Below are 14680 nucleotides of genomic sequence, written 5' to 3'. Positions count from 1 at the left end.
TCAATAAATGTAGAGAAGAATGTTTGAATTGTAAGTCATTTAATCTAAGTTTCGTGATGTATTAAAAAAACAGCAACTCATTGTTGAAATATCTAAAAAATAAAAATTCAACGATTTTTTCAATTAATATTCATATTTTTTCATATAATTTCGAATATGGCGTAACTTGACTCGGTAAAATAGAAGTTGTGACGTCATGCAGGAGCGAACCGCTTTTATTTACAGGTTCGGGTTCGGTAGGTACTTTCAAATTATTCGGTTCAGTTCCGGTTCGGCTCCTTAAAATCTTACAAAAAACAGTTCGGGTTCGGTTACGGTTCGGAAAAAATTGACCCAAAACCGGTTCATAAAGTTCCGGTTCGGTTCCGGTTCGACTCCCTGCTATATAGGCTACTACGTATAGGTACTGTATTAAATAAAAATCGCTTTTCGGGTTTAAACGAAGTTATAAACTGACGTTTCGGCAGCATAAACCAGGTGACCTCATCAGGGTTAGTATTTAAAACGAGAATGCGTTAGCTATCTATAATATACTAAAAGGTATAAAATATAAAGATTATCTTGATTAAAAATAATACATCTAGAAAAAATGCAATTGGCCTTACTTTGTCAGTTAAGGCAAACCAGGCTCATCATTGTTCGTGGCCCGTGGCCTGAGAAAATAATGCAATTTTTCACCAAAATATTTATAGTTAGGCCTAATGTCATTTTCAAATCAACTTTGTAATATGGCTATTGTATAAATATTCTGCTGCTACCAGGCATAGAATATTTAAAACAGGTTCCGGCAATATATATTATTTTCTACCAAAGTTTCATAGTAAGCCGAAAACGTTGGTAGAAAACAATATATATTGCCAGAGGAACCTGTTTTAAATATGGCTATTGTATCATGAGTAACATTTTTCTAAATTTTAAAACAAGATTAGCGTTCCTTTTATGTGTTTCGTGAACTTTTTACGTGATTGCGAGTGCCGCCATTCAGCTGTGAAAATTATATAGTCGTGATATATTATGGTTTAAGCACACGTCTTAGGTAAACGATTGGCCAACAAAAAACAAATAGACGAAATAATTTACGTTTATAGTGCGTCCTATATGGGCGAAACTTTCTAAAATGGCTTATTTGCGAATTTATAAGTTATATTTGCGTTTTGTTTTCCGTCTTTTTAATATTAATATAACATAAAAAGTGCGACTCTATATATATTGTTGCCACTTTAAAGTAAATAGACGATAAAATAGGGCCTATATCGCTCTTCAGAAAAGTATTGTTACGCCCTGACCCTTTGACCTAACCTTGCCCTGACCTAGGTCTACGTTTCAAAGATGCAAATTCAGCTAAATTGATCTAAAGCTTTTTGCGCGAAACGATAATATCTTTTTTGTAATTTGGCGATTGTGTATATAGTAGGCTAATCCTTGATCTCTTGAAATTTTAATAAGATAAACTCACGGTTTGTTTTAGCCCGCGAAGAGATACGTTGGTAAAATACAGTTTTCTTTTAAATTAAAGTTTTGCCAAATACCGGTACGCAACTCTTTCAAGCTTCTCGCGCACCATTTCCCCGGTCTCATTCTCACTCGACTTACGCACAACTTAACGATAGCAGCAAGTTTCTGGATCTTATATATATTTCGACGCTTTTCTTTATGATTTAATCCTCTCCTGGCACGCATGTACATTATAGCCTACTTATGTCCCGCAAGGAACATGCAAGAAATATTGCGGCCGCGATGCTGTCATCCTTGGACCGCCCTGACTTAGGCATGAACACAATGATGATGACATTTCTAATATTCAATGTAGGGAAAGGCGGGGCAAACGGACCCCTTAAGCGACAAATTTCGAGTTTCACAAAATATTTGTTGATGAGTAGGGTATCAACTGAAAGGTCTTACTGAAAGTAAGTACCGTAGCCTACTATACTAAAAAAATAACTGAAAGAAGCATACCTTCTGAATATTTTTTGTCGATTTTTACACGGGGCAAAACGGACCTCACTAACAAAATATTACTTATTGCCTAGTAGTGTGGAAATACCGGATCAAGGATTTTTTTCAAGGGCGCAGAAAATTTTTCAGAGGTATAGTCACAAGTTGCGTCACAAAGACGTCATAGTTCAAGTAATGGTATACATGGCGCCGTATAGGTTGAAAATATTTTACAAAAGTAAGCCAAAACATACAAGAAAACCAAAATAACAGTGTGCGTAGGCTATAAGTAGCATTGTAACTATGTATAAGTTACATAGTTATAAATAAGCAGTAGGTCTACGCAAACTGCCTTATATTTCATTATGTATACCAACTCATAAGTATAGCCTAGTAAAACAAATATCAATAGACATTTTTACAACAGATCTTAAGAAAATTTCTAAATGTTTGGCCTTCGTGTAAAACTGATATATTAATGAAATTTATTCCAGTTCCAAAATGTCTTACTTAAAAGGCAAATCAAAAAAACAAACAATACCGGTACAGTTTTAAGTTCAGTTACGCTAGTAACAGACTACCTTTTGTGAGTTGTGAGGGGTCCGTTTTGCCCAAACACTATGCATCGAATGAAACCCTATTTTCTGTAAAATCTTTCAACTTAAAAATCCAACTGTCTCGGATTAATAAACAAGCCTTTATACAAATTATCTAGAAAAAGTAGCTTCAACTTTACTTGCACTTTAGTAGCCAACACATATAGCCCGGGAGCTTGCGGAGATTTAAATAGCATATCAAGTACAAACGGTTTGACTATTTAAGACATATAAGGGCCCACATGGACCCCTAAAAGACCGGTCTTAATTTATGAATTTGGTGCGTTTAAAAAGGGGGGCTGTTGAAAATACCCCAAAATTTCGGTTTAAATATCATGTCGAGAACATCGATCAAACCTATCTTAAATGTCGCGCCACATATCAGTGGTCAAGAAATGGCCGATCTTAAGTGCGGGAAATGGTGCAAAACCCATTTAAGACCACCCTTTAAGGCAGACCTGGGCAACACACGGCCCGCGGGCCGGTACATAAGCTAAGCGAAACCAGGGCAAGTTGACAGATCTTGTCAAGATCCCGCCAAATTTGATTTTTAGCCTGTTCTAAATGCTAAAACGGAAATTCTTTTCGCGCTTTGCGCGAATCTTTTCTGTGTTGCTGGTATGTTCCACGCGATTTTTTGGCAACTTCACAGACAAATAGCGTCTTCTGCTCAGTGGCACTCTCTCCAACGAAAGTTTAACAAACTTAGCCTAATATTTAATATATTAGGCTAAGTTTGTTAAACTTTGTAACACATCGGTAACTTAAAGTTTTAAAAAGGAAGAAAAAACATATAGGTAAGTTTTTCGTACGAAATTTTCACGTATTTTAATCTTAAGTTTTTTGGGTCAACGCGCCCCACAACTTAATAAACGCTAATATATCAAGCAATATACATTTTTAGTCGGTGCTCAATGCTTCACGTACCAGCTAAATCTAAATTAAAGTTAGCATTTTCAAACAAACATAGTCGCAAATTTTTCGCGCTTCGCGCGACGTTTCGTGACCTTCTTTAAATCCGACTTAAATTGCACATTTTCGCACAACTCTAAACGTTATAACAAATTGATTGATTATTTGTTTTACACCGTCAGAGTATGACGTCATATTGTATGTATTTTAGATCCTATATTTGACCCGGCCCGCCACAATATTTTAGATTTCTCATGCGGCCCGCGGCTAAAAATAATTGCCCACCCCTGCTTTATGGGGTCACCATGTCACGTTTAAATATCATTTAGAGTACATTAATGAAACTGGGTAAAAAGAAACTTTATATCCTACTATAACAGGAAGGGTAAGTCTCAAGTTGAGGTTTTGGTGCAAAATACATTAAGACCGGGTCAAATGTAACACATGTACCTTCCCATAAATGCCGATAGAGGGCGCTATGTCTATTTTTAATAGCCTTAAATATAGGAATCAAACACAAGAAACAGTCATATAAATATCATGTACATTCTGACCACTATCTAGTATTATACATATAATACATAAGTTTATCTGAAGTTATCAATAACCGCATAGTAATTGTCATAAATTGCGTAATACCTGTAAAACTACTTTACAATCCCAAACATTGCGTTACTCTGTCATCTGTCATTGACCATTGTGACGTGATATTCCTATTGTGATATATTATGGTGCTACCAGCTGATCTGTTGTAACCTGTTGTTTCGACGTGAATTTGTGGCAAGGCCTGTCGTGTTATTGTACTTAAACTAAGCTAAGGAAAACATCGGCAGTTTTTGCTGGGCCAGTTTTAGGTTTATCATCACAGAAAAGCAACTTTAGGATATCTGACCTAAAAGTTTGTTACAATTGAAGGCTCGTCCGTGATCTATTCCATTGAACTGTGTTGGCTGTTGGCCTAGTTTTATATGGTGGTGAAGCAAGAAAACGAGATGGAAAATATTGCTGAAGTTGGCAAGCAACTGTTTTTGACTGGAGCCGATTTCGCGAAGTTCATGAAAGAAAAGCAAAGGAAACCCGAGGCGCGAGACAGGGAATAACAGGATGAGTTGGATAGCTATCTGCTACGCTTCGATCGCTTTGCTGTAACCTGCAAGTGGGATGAGTTAAAGTGGGCGACTACGCTAAGCACCCTCTGGCAAGGTCGAGCATTGGTTGTATACTCAAGAATTCCAGACGCTGACGCTGTGGACTTCGATCAGCTCAAGCAAGTTTACTGAACTGTTACGATTTGAACGAAGAAGTAACCGTAGTAAGTTTCGCAGTTCAAAACCCGAAAAGGGTGAGAGTCCTTCCCAGTTTGCGGTGTTTAGCGTTTCTGTTTGTCATATGCCGACTGCGAATTCTAACTTTAATTATTAATTTGCGCCTTTACTTTAATATGTTGTACTGAATATGTTAAAAATGGAAATCACCTTGACCCTTGCAAGATAAATGTCGACCTTAATTCCTGATCAGTAACAGCAAAATAATCTAGCAAAGCTAGCAGTTCAGGTCAGACACATTAACCAGATCTTTAAAGATATATATATATTTCGCCAACTAAGGCATCGTCAGTATATCTGAATAAAAACAAACGCAACAGTATAAGAAAGAGTCAGAAACATTAAAGATTAAATAAAACAAAGTAAAATAACTAAAATATAAAAGCTATTAAATAGTAGTGACATCCAATGTGTACAACCCCTGTACAGAAACAATAAGAACGGGTCGAGAGAATATATATAATCACACCAAAGACACTGCAATAGGTCGTTGCTTCCTACAGGGGTCCTCACATCACCCATTGTCAATCTTTAAATATATCGTTCATGGAGAATCCGTCACAATGCGACGCCTCAACGAGGAACATCAGGATTACCTTGACAGCCTCTACAACCTAAAATTGAAGGCACTGCGCTCTGGGTTTCCAAATTCATAAAGGTATGACAGAAGACATTATCACCCTGGCAAGCACGTGGACAGAACGCTTCCCACCGCAAACAAGTCAATCGAACGAGCCTGTTGAGAGGGATGTTTGGGCTACCAATTTTCCTCAACTATTAAGACCTTCTAAAAAAGAGCTGGTCCTCAAACCGAACATCTCCATCACCTACAAGAGGCCGGCTACATGTGGTAACCTCCTCACAGGTTATAAAAGAATCGCGCACGGCGTTGAAAAAGAAGCGACCCTACCTGCGGGATCCCACCCGTGCGGACATTGCGCTTTGTGTGGCCACTTCGGCAAACACATCGCAATGGTGAGCTCAACGTCACACATAGCCACACGCAGCCATGACATACCGCTTAAGGAAGCACTTACCTGCCGCAATTACGGTATATACGTTGCGACATGCATGTTGTGTAAAGAACAATACGTGGGGCAAACCAAAAATAAGTTTTCCACCCGTTGGTCTACCCACCGTTCGTTATGGAACGCATTTCGACACGATGGTCTAAGTCAGTGCTCCGCAACCGGTGTGCCGCCGCAACCGGTGTGTAAGTCCGGCGCCTATAAATATCATTGTAAATTGGCAGTTTGTGATTGGATAAATAGTCTTGGCAGCTGTTTCGAAAAATTAATTAAACTAAAAAGCAGGGCTCCGGAGTCGGTTAAAAATAACCCGAGTCCGACTCCCGAGTCCGACTCCGTCCGGTCAAATGTGCGATTTTGTCGAGTCCCTAGTCCGGCCCTGACTCTTCAGCCAGTATTTCACCAATTTACGTAACTAAAATAACGTGGATATTCAGCAATCCACTTATGGGGTCGTATAATTCATTCACTCACAATACATGGTTGAAAAAAAAATCCGCCATATAATATTCCACCTTTACAATTTTCATTTGGCGGCCACTTCAGTTTTTAAATTCGGTACTGCGCATGCGCATTTTGGACTCGGGTAGTTTTACAAGGCCGACTCCAGCAAAAACAAACCGACTCCTCGAGTCCCGAGTCCGACTTCGACTCCGAAGCCCTGCTAAAAAGTACAAAGCGCCAATTTCAGGTTTCATATTTCCTCTGTTCTCTTATCAGCGATTGCAAGGTGGGTCAATTTTCAGAACTTCGACCTGCTTCAGAAAATTTAGGAAGTTTTCAAAAACGCAAAATCAGAAGATAAAGGAATGCAATACGTCAAATTTTCGGCGCCTTCGGCACGTTTTAATATAAGAATCGCTTCTTTGGCCTAGGCTATCTAACATTTTTGCTGATATTGTCTGTTGTCTATCGACATATATTCCATAGGTGTGCCGCCGAATTGTTTTAGCCCTGTTGGTGTGCCGCAAGTGAAAAAAGGTTGCGGAGCACTGGTCTAAGTGACAACCCCGCACTGCAACATCACTACGCCATATCCCACCCCGATATACTTGATTGGAGACCGTTAATTTCTAGCTGTTGTATTGTTCAGTTTGTTGCCCAGCCACCGTTCCACTTGTTAGATATTTGTGAGGATAGATGGCTAAACAAAATTAAAGCTAGAATCAATATTCAAAAAATGGTACTGCCCCAAATTAAGTAGTATTTGTCTAGTTCTTATCGTTTCCTTACGCCTCTACTCCATTTTTTCTTTTTGCCTTGCAGTTTTTGTGCCGTTGTTTGCGTTGCCGCGTTTCTCTCGACCCGTTCTTATTGTTTCTGTACAGGGGTTGCACACATTGGGTGTCACTACTATTTAATAGCTTTTATATTTTAGTTATTTTACTTTGTTTTATTTAATCTTTAATGTTTCTGACTCTTTCTTATACTGTTGCGTTTGTTTTTATTCAGATATACTGACGATGCCTTAGTTGGCGAAATATATATATATCTTTTAAGATCTGGTTAATGTGTCTGACCTGAATTGCTAGCTTTGCTAGATTATTTTGCTGTTTATTTTAATATATTAGGATTTAGGGATTTCAAGCTTAGCATTTTGAAATGTATTTCATTGCATAACGTTTTATTTTTTATTTCGGCTGGCAGTTTTCAAATTACCTGTAATTTGCGCACGGCACGTCTAAGGTAGCTGCAATTAGTTTTGCGCACGTTCTTGGCACTTTTAATTTGACCTTTGACTATTATCTTCTGACCTCTATAAACTGCCTGCCAATCTCGCTCGTGGATAATCGCTGTTCCGCGCTCCTCGCGGATAATTACCGCTTCGTGCCGATTTAATCTGTCGACTGGTGCCAGTCGTTCTAGGACCGAGAGATAATCTGTTTTTCTGACCAACCTTGTGATGTCGCCATTTTGTCTTGTTTTCGAGTGACCGCGTAATTTTCCACGTAACTGGGTTCCTGGCGACGCCCTTGTCGGCATTCATGACTAGTTTAGAATGTGTATATTAATCAGCGTTTAGATGTCTTACGGTCTGTAGGTTTTGGGAAGCGGGCCTTTGCGGTTTAGCGGTCAGGACGTTTGTGTTATGTTATCGTCTGTAAGTAACTTTTGTTCAAGTATTATAAGCGTTGGTGTGGTGTTATACAACTTTCTCATCTAATACACTTGGTTGATTGGGCTAATTGTGTGGTCCGTAGTATAAACCCTTAGGATCAAGGTAAATTAATACCCGGATTTTAAGGACTCACTCCGGTTTGGCTAGGGTATTAGTTGTTTCCAATAATTACCTTAGGAAGCCGTAATACGGTGCGTCTGCAGAAGTGGGTAAAGCTATCGGGAACAACTTTCGACTGGGTCGATGTGAGTGAGCTATTCTTCAAAGAGCAATTTCTAAAGTCGTGTCCTAAAGAGTTGTCGACTTACCGAAAGGAGCAGCCACCGAAGTTCCTGGATTCTCTATAGCTATACCCAGTGTTGCAGGGACGTGCAGTCAGGGGAGGCAGGTGAGACACTGCCTCACCTGTCAACATCTGGCAAAGCAAAAGATATATCAAGCAAAAGTTGTATCAGTTATATCTCTATCGCAAATTTTACGTTTCTATACCTAAAGCGTGCTTTATTTTTTCTTCTATTTCTGTTGCGTTATTCATATCAAGTGTTCACGCGGTCAAAATCGTTGAAATACGCGAAGAGAGGCAGCGCCAAGCCGTGCCTCTCTTCAGATCACAAAAGTGCCATGCACTGCTTCCGCGTGCCCTTTTCTTTTGCAAATTCTCTCGGAAAAAATGATGAAAGATTCAGCTACGATTTGAGCACCCGATCCGTTAGAAATTGGTGCATTTCTAAGCAAAAAGGTCTACGACAATTAGTGCATCCAAAGGATCAAAAAGTCCGACTTTTAGACTTTGAGGTCTCGGACAATGCACTAATTTGACTTAACAATGTGCTTCAAAAGATTAAGTTTAATAATACTTGACCTACCTAAACCTAAACCCAAACGCTAACCAGCACCCTAACCAAAATAATGTGCATTGAATTAATAATTACATAAACCCTTTAGGTTCCAATACCTCAATTTGATTATAGACGAGAAACTATCTTATGCCCACCGAGTTTGGGCTTCTTCACCAGCATTCAAATAATTATTACATTAACGCACATTATTTGGGTTATGGTTCGGGTGGGTCAAGTTTTATTAATGCCATCTCACACTTCTTGTAATCTTTTGTGAATGTTCAACGAATATTTTCAATTTATCTACGCCGGGAGTTTACCTAAAGGTCCAAATTAGTGCATTGCCAGGACCTCAAGGTCTAAAAGTCTGAACTTTTCTGCCATTGGATGCCCTAATTGTCGTAGACCTTTTTGCTTAGAAATGCACTAATTTCTAACGGATCGGGTGATTTGAGCCATGCCTCAATTGTGACGTCCACGCTATAAAGTATAAAACCTTTCTTTGTCCAGCTTGAATGCCCGCATAGTATGTGTACATTGACTGTAGTTTAAAACTCTAAAGTTGAAGTCATCAATAAAGGCAGATCTATTGCAAATTTAAAAGTTTTGCAACAGACGACTGGACAAAAAAAATAAAACGCAACTTTCAAAGAGATTGGTAAAAAAGGACTGGATGTGTGGCTGTCATAAGCGTAGCCAGGCGGGGCTTGGCCACCCAAAAATTTATAAATATTGTACTCTTAATAATAATTTGTTTTGTAGCTTTTATGAGCAGTAGCCTACCACAACGATCACAGGCATGCTACATCTTCAATTGTCATGCACTGTTACGTCATAAACAATGTAGACATTATTACGTTTGGTATATTAATGTAGTTTTACTAATTTGTAGTCATTTTGTTTTTGCTCTCTGAATGTTTTTTGATATTTGCGCTAAAAGTCAGTCAGTTGCTGTTTGAAACGGTTTGCTAGCATATTTATTTGTGTTCGATGCGCAGTTCATACAATGGCAAAGCTAAACAAAAAAAGTTCAAAGTTTTTTTTTTTTATTAGTACGATACCGTTTTTGTGGTTGTTAAAGAAAAACATAACTCGAAAAAAATTGTGCCTCGCCATCTAGGAAACTCACCGCACGTCACTGCAGTGTTGCTAAGCAGTTCCAGGCGGCACACAACCGTGAGTTGGCCCAGGACGTGTGTCAGTGTGAAAATTGTCAAAGGTATAATACTAAGCCCGTTTATATGCACCTTTCGCGGGCAGATTAGATTAAGGTTCAATCCAGATTGAAAAGTAATTTCCATCGTCGTAATTACATTGCGCGAAATTCAAGCCAGCTTGAGTGTACAAACTGCACTGATAAGCATTATTACGTAATATTCCAGTAAACCTCTGACGCACAACCGATTTTTCGGCTTAGGCTGCCCCTTGCAGTAGAAATCTATTGTTGCTTGTTCGTTTTTGGCACACAGAATATAAGTGCAGGAAAGTTAGGCTTATGTGTGCTAACCAACGCTATACAAGGCAGAGTGGACAAAAGAAGGTGATAAGATGTACCAAGCACGACTAATGAAAACTGTATTTGTACAGGCGAGGTAGAAGCTCTATGTCTATCCGATCCTTTGCATCATCTGTGCATCGGAAACATTCAGGGCGCTAGAGGAGCGAAAGACCCCGATCAATTGTGGGAAGAAGCGAATGCTGTCCAAACGCGTTTTTAATAGAGACCTAAGAAAGATAAAGAAAACCGCTAGTGGTGCCAAAATGTGATGAATGGCCTGTGACGGACAAGGTCAAGTTCGAAAGGGCACAGAGAGAAGACACGTCAATTGTTAAACTAAAGGAGGCAGCGGACGTAGTGGTTGAGAGGGAACAAGCAACCAAATTTGTAGAAGAAGACGGACTGCTATACGAATATTTCAATATCCGAAACACAGCAGAGGAGAATGGATGAAACAACTTGTGCTAAGTATAATCTGAAAGAAAGCGTTATTAAGGTTGCTCATGATTCCATTATGACCGGGCATATGGGTGGCGCAGTGTTTTTAATAAGGTGTTTCCGAAACGGTCCCCCAAATTTCTCCAGCGGTTTCCCAAATTTTGGACTTGCAGCTTTTTGGTATTTAAATGAAACACTTGCGGTCTCTTAAAACTACTTAGCGGTCACCCAAACCAAACCTTAAAAAAACCCTGTGGGTGGGTATTAAAATAACACTCGATAGTATCTGGAGGAACTTAAAGTGATTTTGTCGATAGTGCTACACTTGTCACAGTAGGCGGAAAAAGGCAGTGTGATGAGGGTCTCTTCACATCCGGCAAGTTGCTGTGGATCTCATTGGCCCTATACATCCTCCCAGTGAATAGGGCACAGATACATACTTATATTGGTGGATTACGCGAAGCGATACACGGAGGCGAAAGCGCTGAGAAATATAAACGGCTGAAACCGTGGCAGAGGCACTGGTCGACATGTATAGTCGATTGAGAATTCCTGACGAAGTGTTGAGCGACTTAGGGCCTCAATTTGTTTCGGAGTGTATGCAAGAAGTGAACCGTCTTCTAATGATTAAGCATATGACGACAGGTCCCTATCAGCCTATGTGTAACGAGTTGTAGAAAACTTTAACGGGACTTTAAAGAAAATGCTCAAAAGGCTGTGTTGTGACCAGCCAAAACAATAGAACAGATTTATTGTTGCTTGCTTTGTTGCTTGCATATCGCGAAGTTCCTCAAGAATCAACGGGATTTTCACCAATTTAACTACTTTACGGGAGGACGGTTCGCGGTTCAATGACCGTACTAAAGGAAATGTGGACTTACCCAGACACGGATACGAAAGGGAGGTCAAGCTAGCAGTATGTTATTGATCTATAAAAAAAGATTGAGACGACTCTATCACTGGCCAAAGAAGAGCTTAAGAGAGAGATGCAAGAGGTATTGTAACAAAAAGGATAAGCCACGACGGATGGAAGTAGGCGATAAAGCTCTGCTGCTGCTGAACAAGTTGCTTATCCAGTGGAATGGCCATTCACAGTTGTTGAGAAACGAGGACAGTGTGATTATGTTCTGAATGTGAAACGAAAAAAATCGTGTTTTCCATGCGAACATTGTTAAAAAGTATGTCTCTAAAATGCCTAGCACCGGCAACCAAGATATATCACTGGTCCACCAGGGTTGTACGGCTGTGAGTGAAGATAACAAAACCATGATGACGTCACGTCACTATAGTCTATCCAGTTTGGCGAAGAGTTGACGGCGAAACAGAAGGGGAGGCGTTAGCGGCTGCAAATGCTTATGTGGACATTTTTAGCGATTAACCGGGAAATGTTGGTTTTCTCGAACATCGCGATTATTAGTATTATTTGTAAGTGTAATATGTATTATTTATGAAGGTTAAAAATATTATACCGGTACATTATTATCCATTGCCCCCAGTGGCGTATCCAGGTGGGCGAGAGTTCTTACCCCCCATATTGTAAGCAGATGTACAAGAAAATCCCATTCCGAGCTACATTTACGTGGATGGGTTAGAATTTTATGCAACCCTACCATGGGCAGCAGTATACTGTGGGAAAGCTGGACACAAACAAGTAAAATGTCCGAAAAGGCTGAACGACTTTCCAAAACTTCTAAACTAGGCTACAGACGGACAGCGAAAAGCGCCGTTAGTTGCCAGCTCACAGCAAATTAGAACGCCTCTCTCGTCTGGTTCGTCTGCTTTGACGCAAAAGCAACCTGCAGATCAGACTTGCGCTGATAAGCACTTGGACAACGGACAAGGCGCTCCAATGAGCACTGATAAGAACTTACACCTGAAGGCTTGCGAAGGAAAAGACGACTCCCAACAAGATCAAGAAACGAAGATGTATCTAACAAGACAACGTTTCCAACAACAAACTTCAAAAAGTTTCCGAACGAGCCCTCCAGCTTTGCCAGATAGCAAATCTCAGAGTCTCTGCGAAGACACCATATCTTTGACTTTCTCCAAATGTAAAACGGAAATCGCAATGGCTCCGAATTCCTTTCACTGTTACAAGTTCAAGAGTGATTTTAATATATTAAAGGCCTGTTGCGAAGTTGCTATGTACCTGGTCCAGGCCAAGCAAAGGGGATTCTGCTGTCCAAAATGCCACTCCAGCATGCGGTGGATGCCATGTTGCCAGGAAGTGGACGGAAACGTTTTGGAATGCATCCAGTGTGAAAGGTACTCTATTGCTTGTGTATACAAAATCCTTAATCCGGTTCCAAAGCCCACTACTAAAACTGCACAGCAAATTGAACTTAGGTGTCCAAATAGATGTACACGTGGTTTTGAATACGAATGGGATATTGACTTAGGAGTAGAGCGGGTGTAAACTCTCTTAGATGCAAGTGTGTTTTATTTGTTTAATTTACTTATGCCTATTAACATTGTTTCTTTTAATGTTGCCGGTATTCGCGATGGTACCAAACGTAAATCGACCTTTAATTTTATTAGAGACAAAAGTTCGAGTGACCGCGTAATTTTCCACGTAACTGGGTTCCTGGCGACGCCCTTGTCGGCATTCATGACTAGTTTAGAATGTGTATATTAATCAGCGTTTAGATGTCTTACGGTCTGTAGGTTTTGGGAAGCGGGCCTTTGCGGTTTAGCGGTCAGGACGTTTGTGTTATGTTATCGTCTGTAAGTAACTTTTGTTCAAGTATTATAAGCGTTGGTGTGGTGTTATACAACTTTCTCATCTAATACACTTGGTTGATTGGGCTAATTGTGTGGTCCGTAGTATAAACCCTTAGGATCAAGGTAAATTAATACCCGGATTTTAAGGACTCACTCCGGTTTGGCTAGGGTATTAGTTGTTTCCAATAATTACCTTAGGAAGCCGTAATACGGTGCGTCTGCAGAAGTGGGTAAAGCTATCGGGAACAACTTTCGACTGGGTCGATGTGAGTGAGCTATTCTTCAAAGAGCAATTTCTAAAGTCGTGTCCTAAAGAGTTGTCGACTTACCGAAAGGAGCAGCCACCGAAGTTCCTGGATTCTCTATAGCTATACCCAGTGTTGCAGGGACGTGCAGTCAGGGGAGGCAGGTGAGACACTGCCTCACCTGTCAACATCTGGCAAAGCAAAAGATATATCAAGCAAAAGTTGTATCAGTTATATCTCTATCGCAAATTTTACGTTTCTATACCTAAAGCGTGCTTTATTTTTTCTTCTATTTCTGTTGCGTTATTCATATCAAGTGTTCACGCGGTCAAAATCGTTGAAATACGCGAAGAGAGGCAGCGCCAAGCCGTGCCTCTCTTCAGATCACAAAAGTGCCATGCACTGCTTCCGCGTGCCCTTTTCTTTTGCAAATTCTCTCGGAAAAAATGATGAAAGATTCAGCTACGATTTGAGCACCCGATCCGTTAGAAATTGGTGCATTTCTAAGCAAAAAGGTCTACGACAATTAGTGCATCCAAAGGATCAAAAAGTCCGACTTTTAGACTTTGAGGTCTCGGACAATGCACTAATTTGACTTAACAATGTGCTTCAAAAGATTAAGTTTAATAATACTTGACCTACCTAAACCTAAACCCAAACGCTAACCAGCACCCTAACCAAAATAATGTGCATTGAATTAATAATTACATAAACCCTTTAGGTTCCAATACCTCAATTTGATTATAGACGAGAAACTATCTTATGCCCACCGAGTTTGGGCTTCTTCACCAGCATTCAAATAATTATTACATTAACGCACATTATTTGGGTTATGGTTCGGGTGGGTCAAGTTTTATTAATGCCATCTCACACTTCTTGTAATCTTTTGTGAATGTTCAACGAATATTTTCAATTTATCTACGCCGGGAGTTTACCTAAAGGTCCAAATTAGTGCATTGCCAGGACCTCAAGGTCTAAAAGTCTGAACTTTTCTGCCATTGGATGCCCTAATTGTCGTAGACCT

The 14680-nt window shown here is 39.9% G+C and overlaps 1 protein-coding gene across 1 annotated transcript; it reads left to right on the top strand.

Moving 5' to 3' along the window:
• Window positions 1–5428: 5428 nt before the first annotated feature.
• LOC146148629 (uncharacterized) lies at window positions 5429–7000 on the top strand. Its single transcript, XM_083388081.1, has 2 exons — window positions 5429–5977; window positions 6749–7000. The coding sequence occupies exons 1-2, from the start codon at window positions 5429–5431 to the stop codon at window positions 6998–7000; spliced, it is 801 nt and encodes a 266-aa protein (XP_083244207.1).
• Window positions 7001–14680: the final 7680 nt, after the last annotated feature.

The sequence above is a fragment of the Ascidiella aspersa genome, chromosome 4, assembly GCF_963924565.1.
Source record: "Ascidiella aspersa chromosome 4, kaAscAspe10.2, whole genome shotgun sequence".
NCBI classification, from domain to species: Eukaryota; Metazoa; Chordata; class Ascidiacea; order Phlebobranchia; family Ascidiidae; genus Ascidiella; species Ascidiella aspersa.
This window is presented reverse-complemented; position numbering and strand designations above follow the sequence as displayed.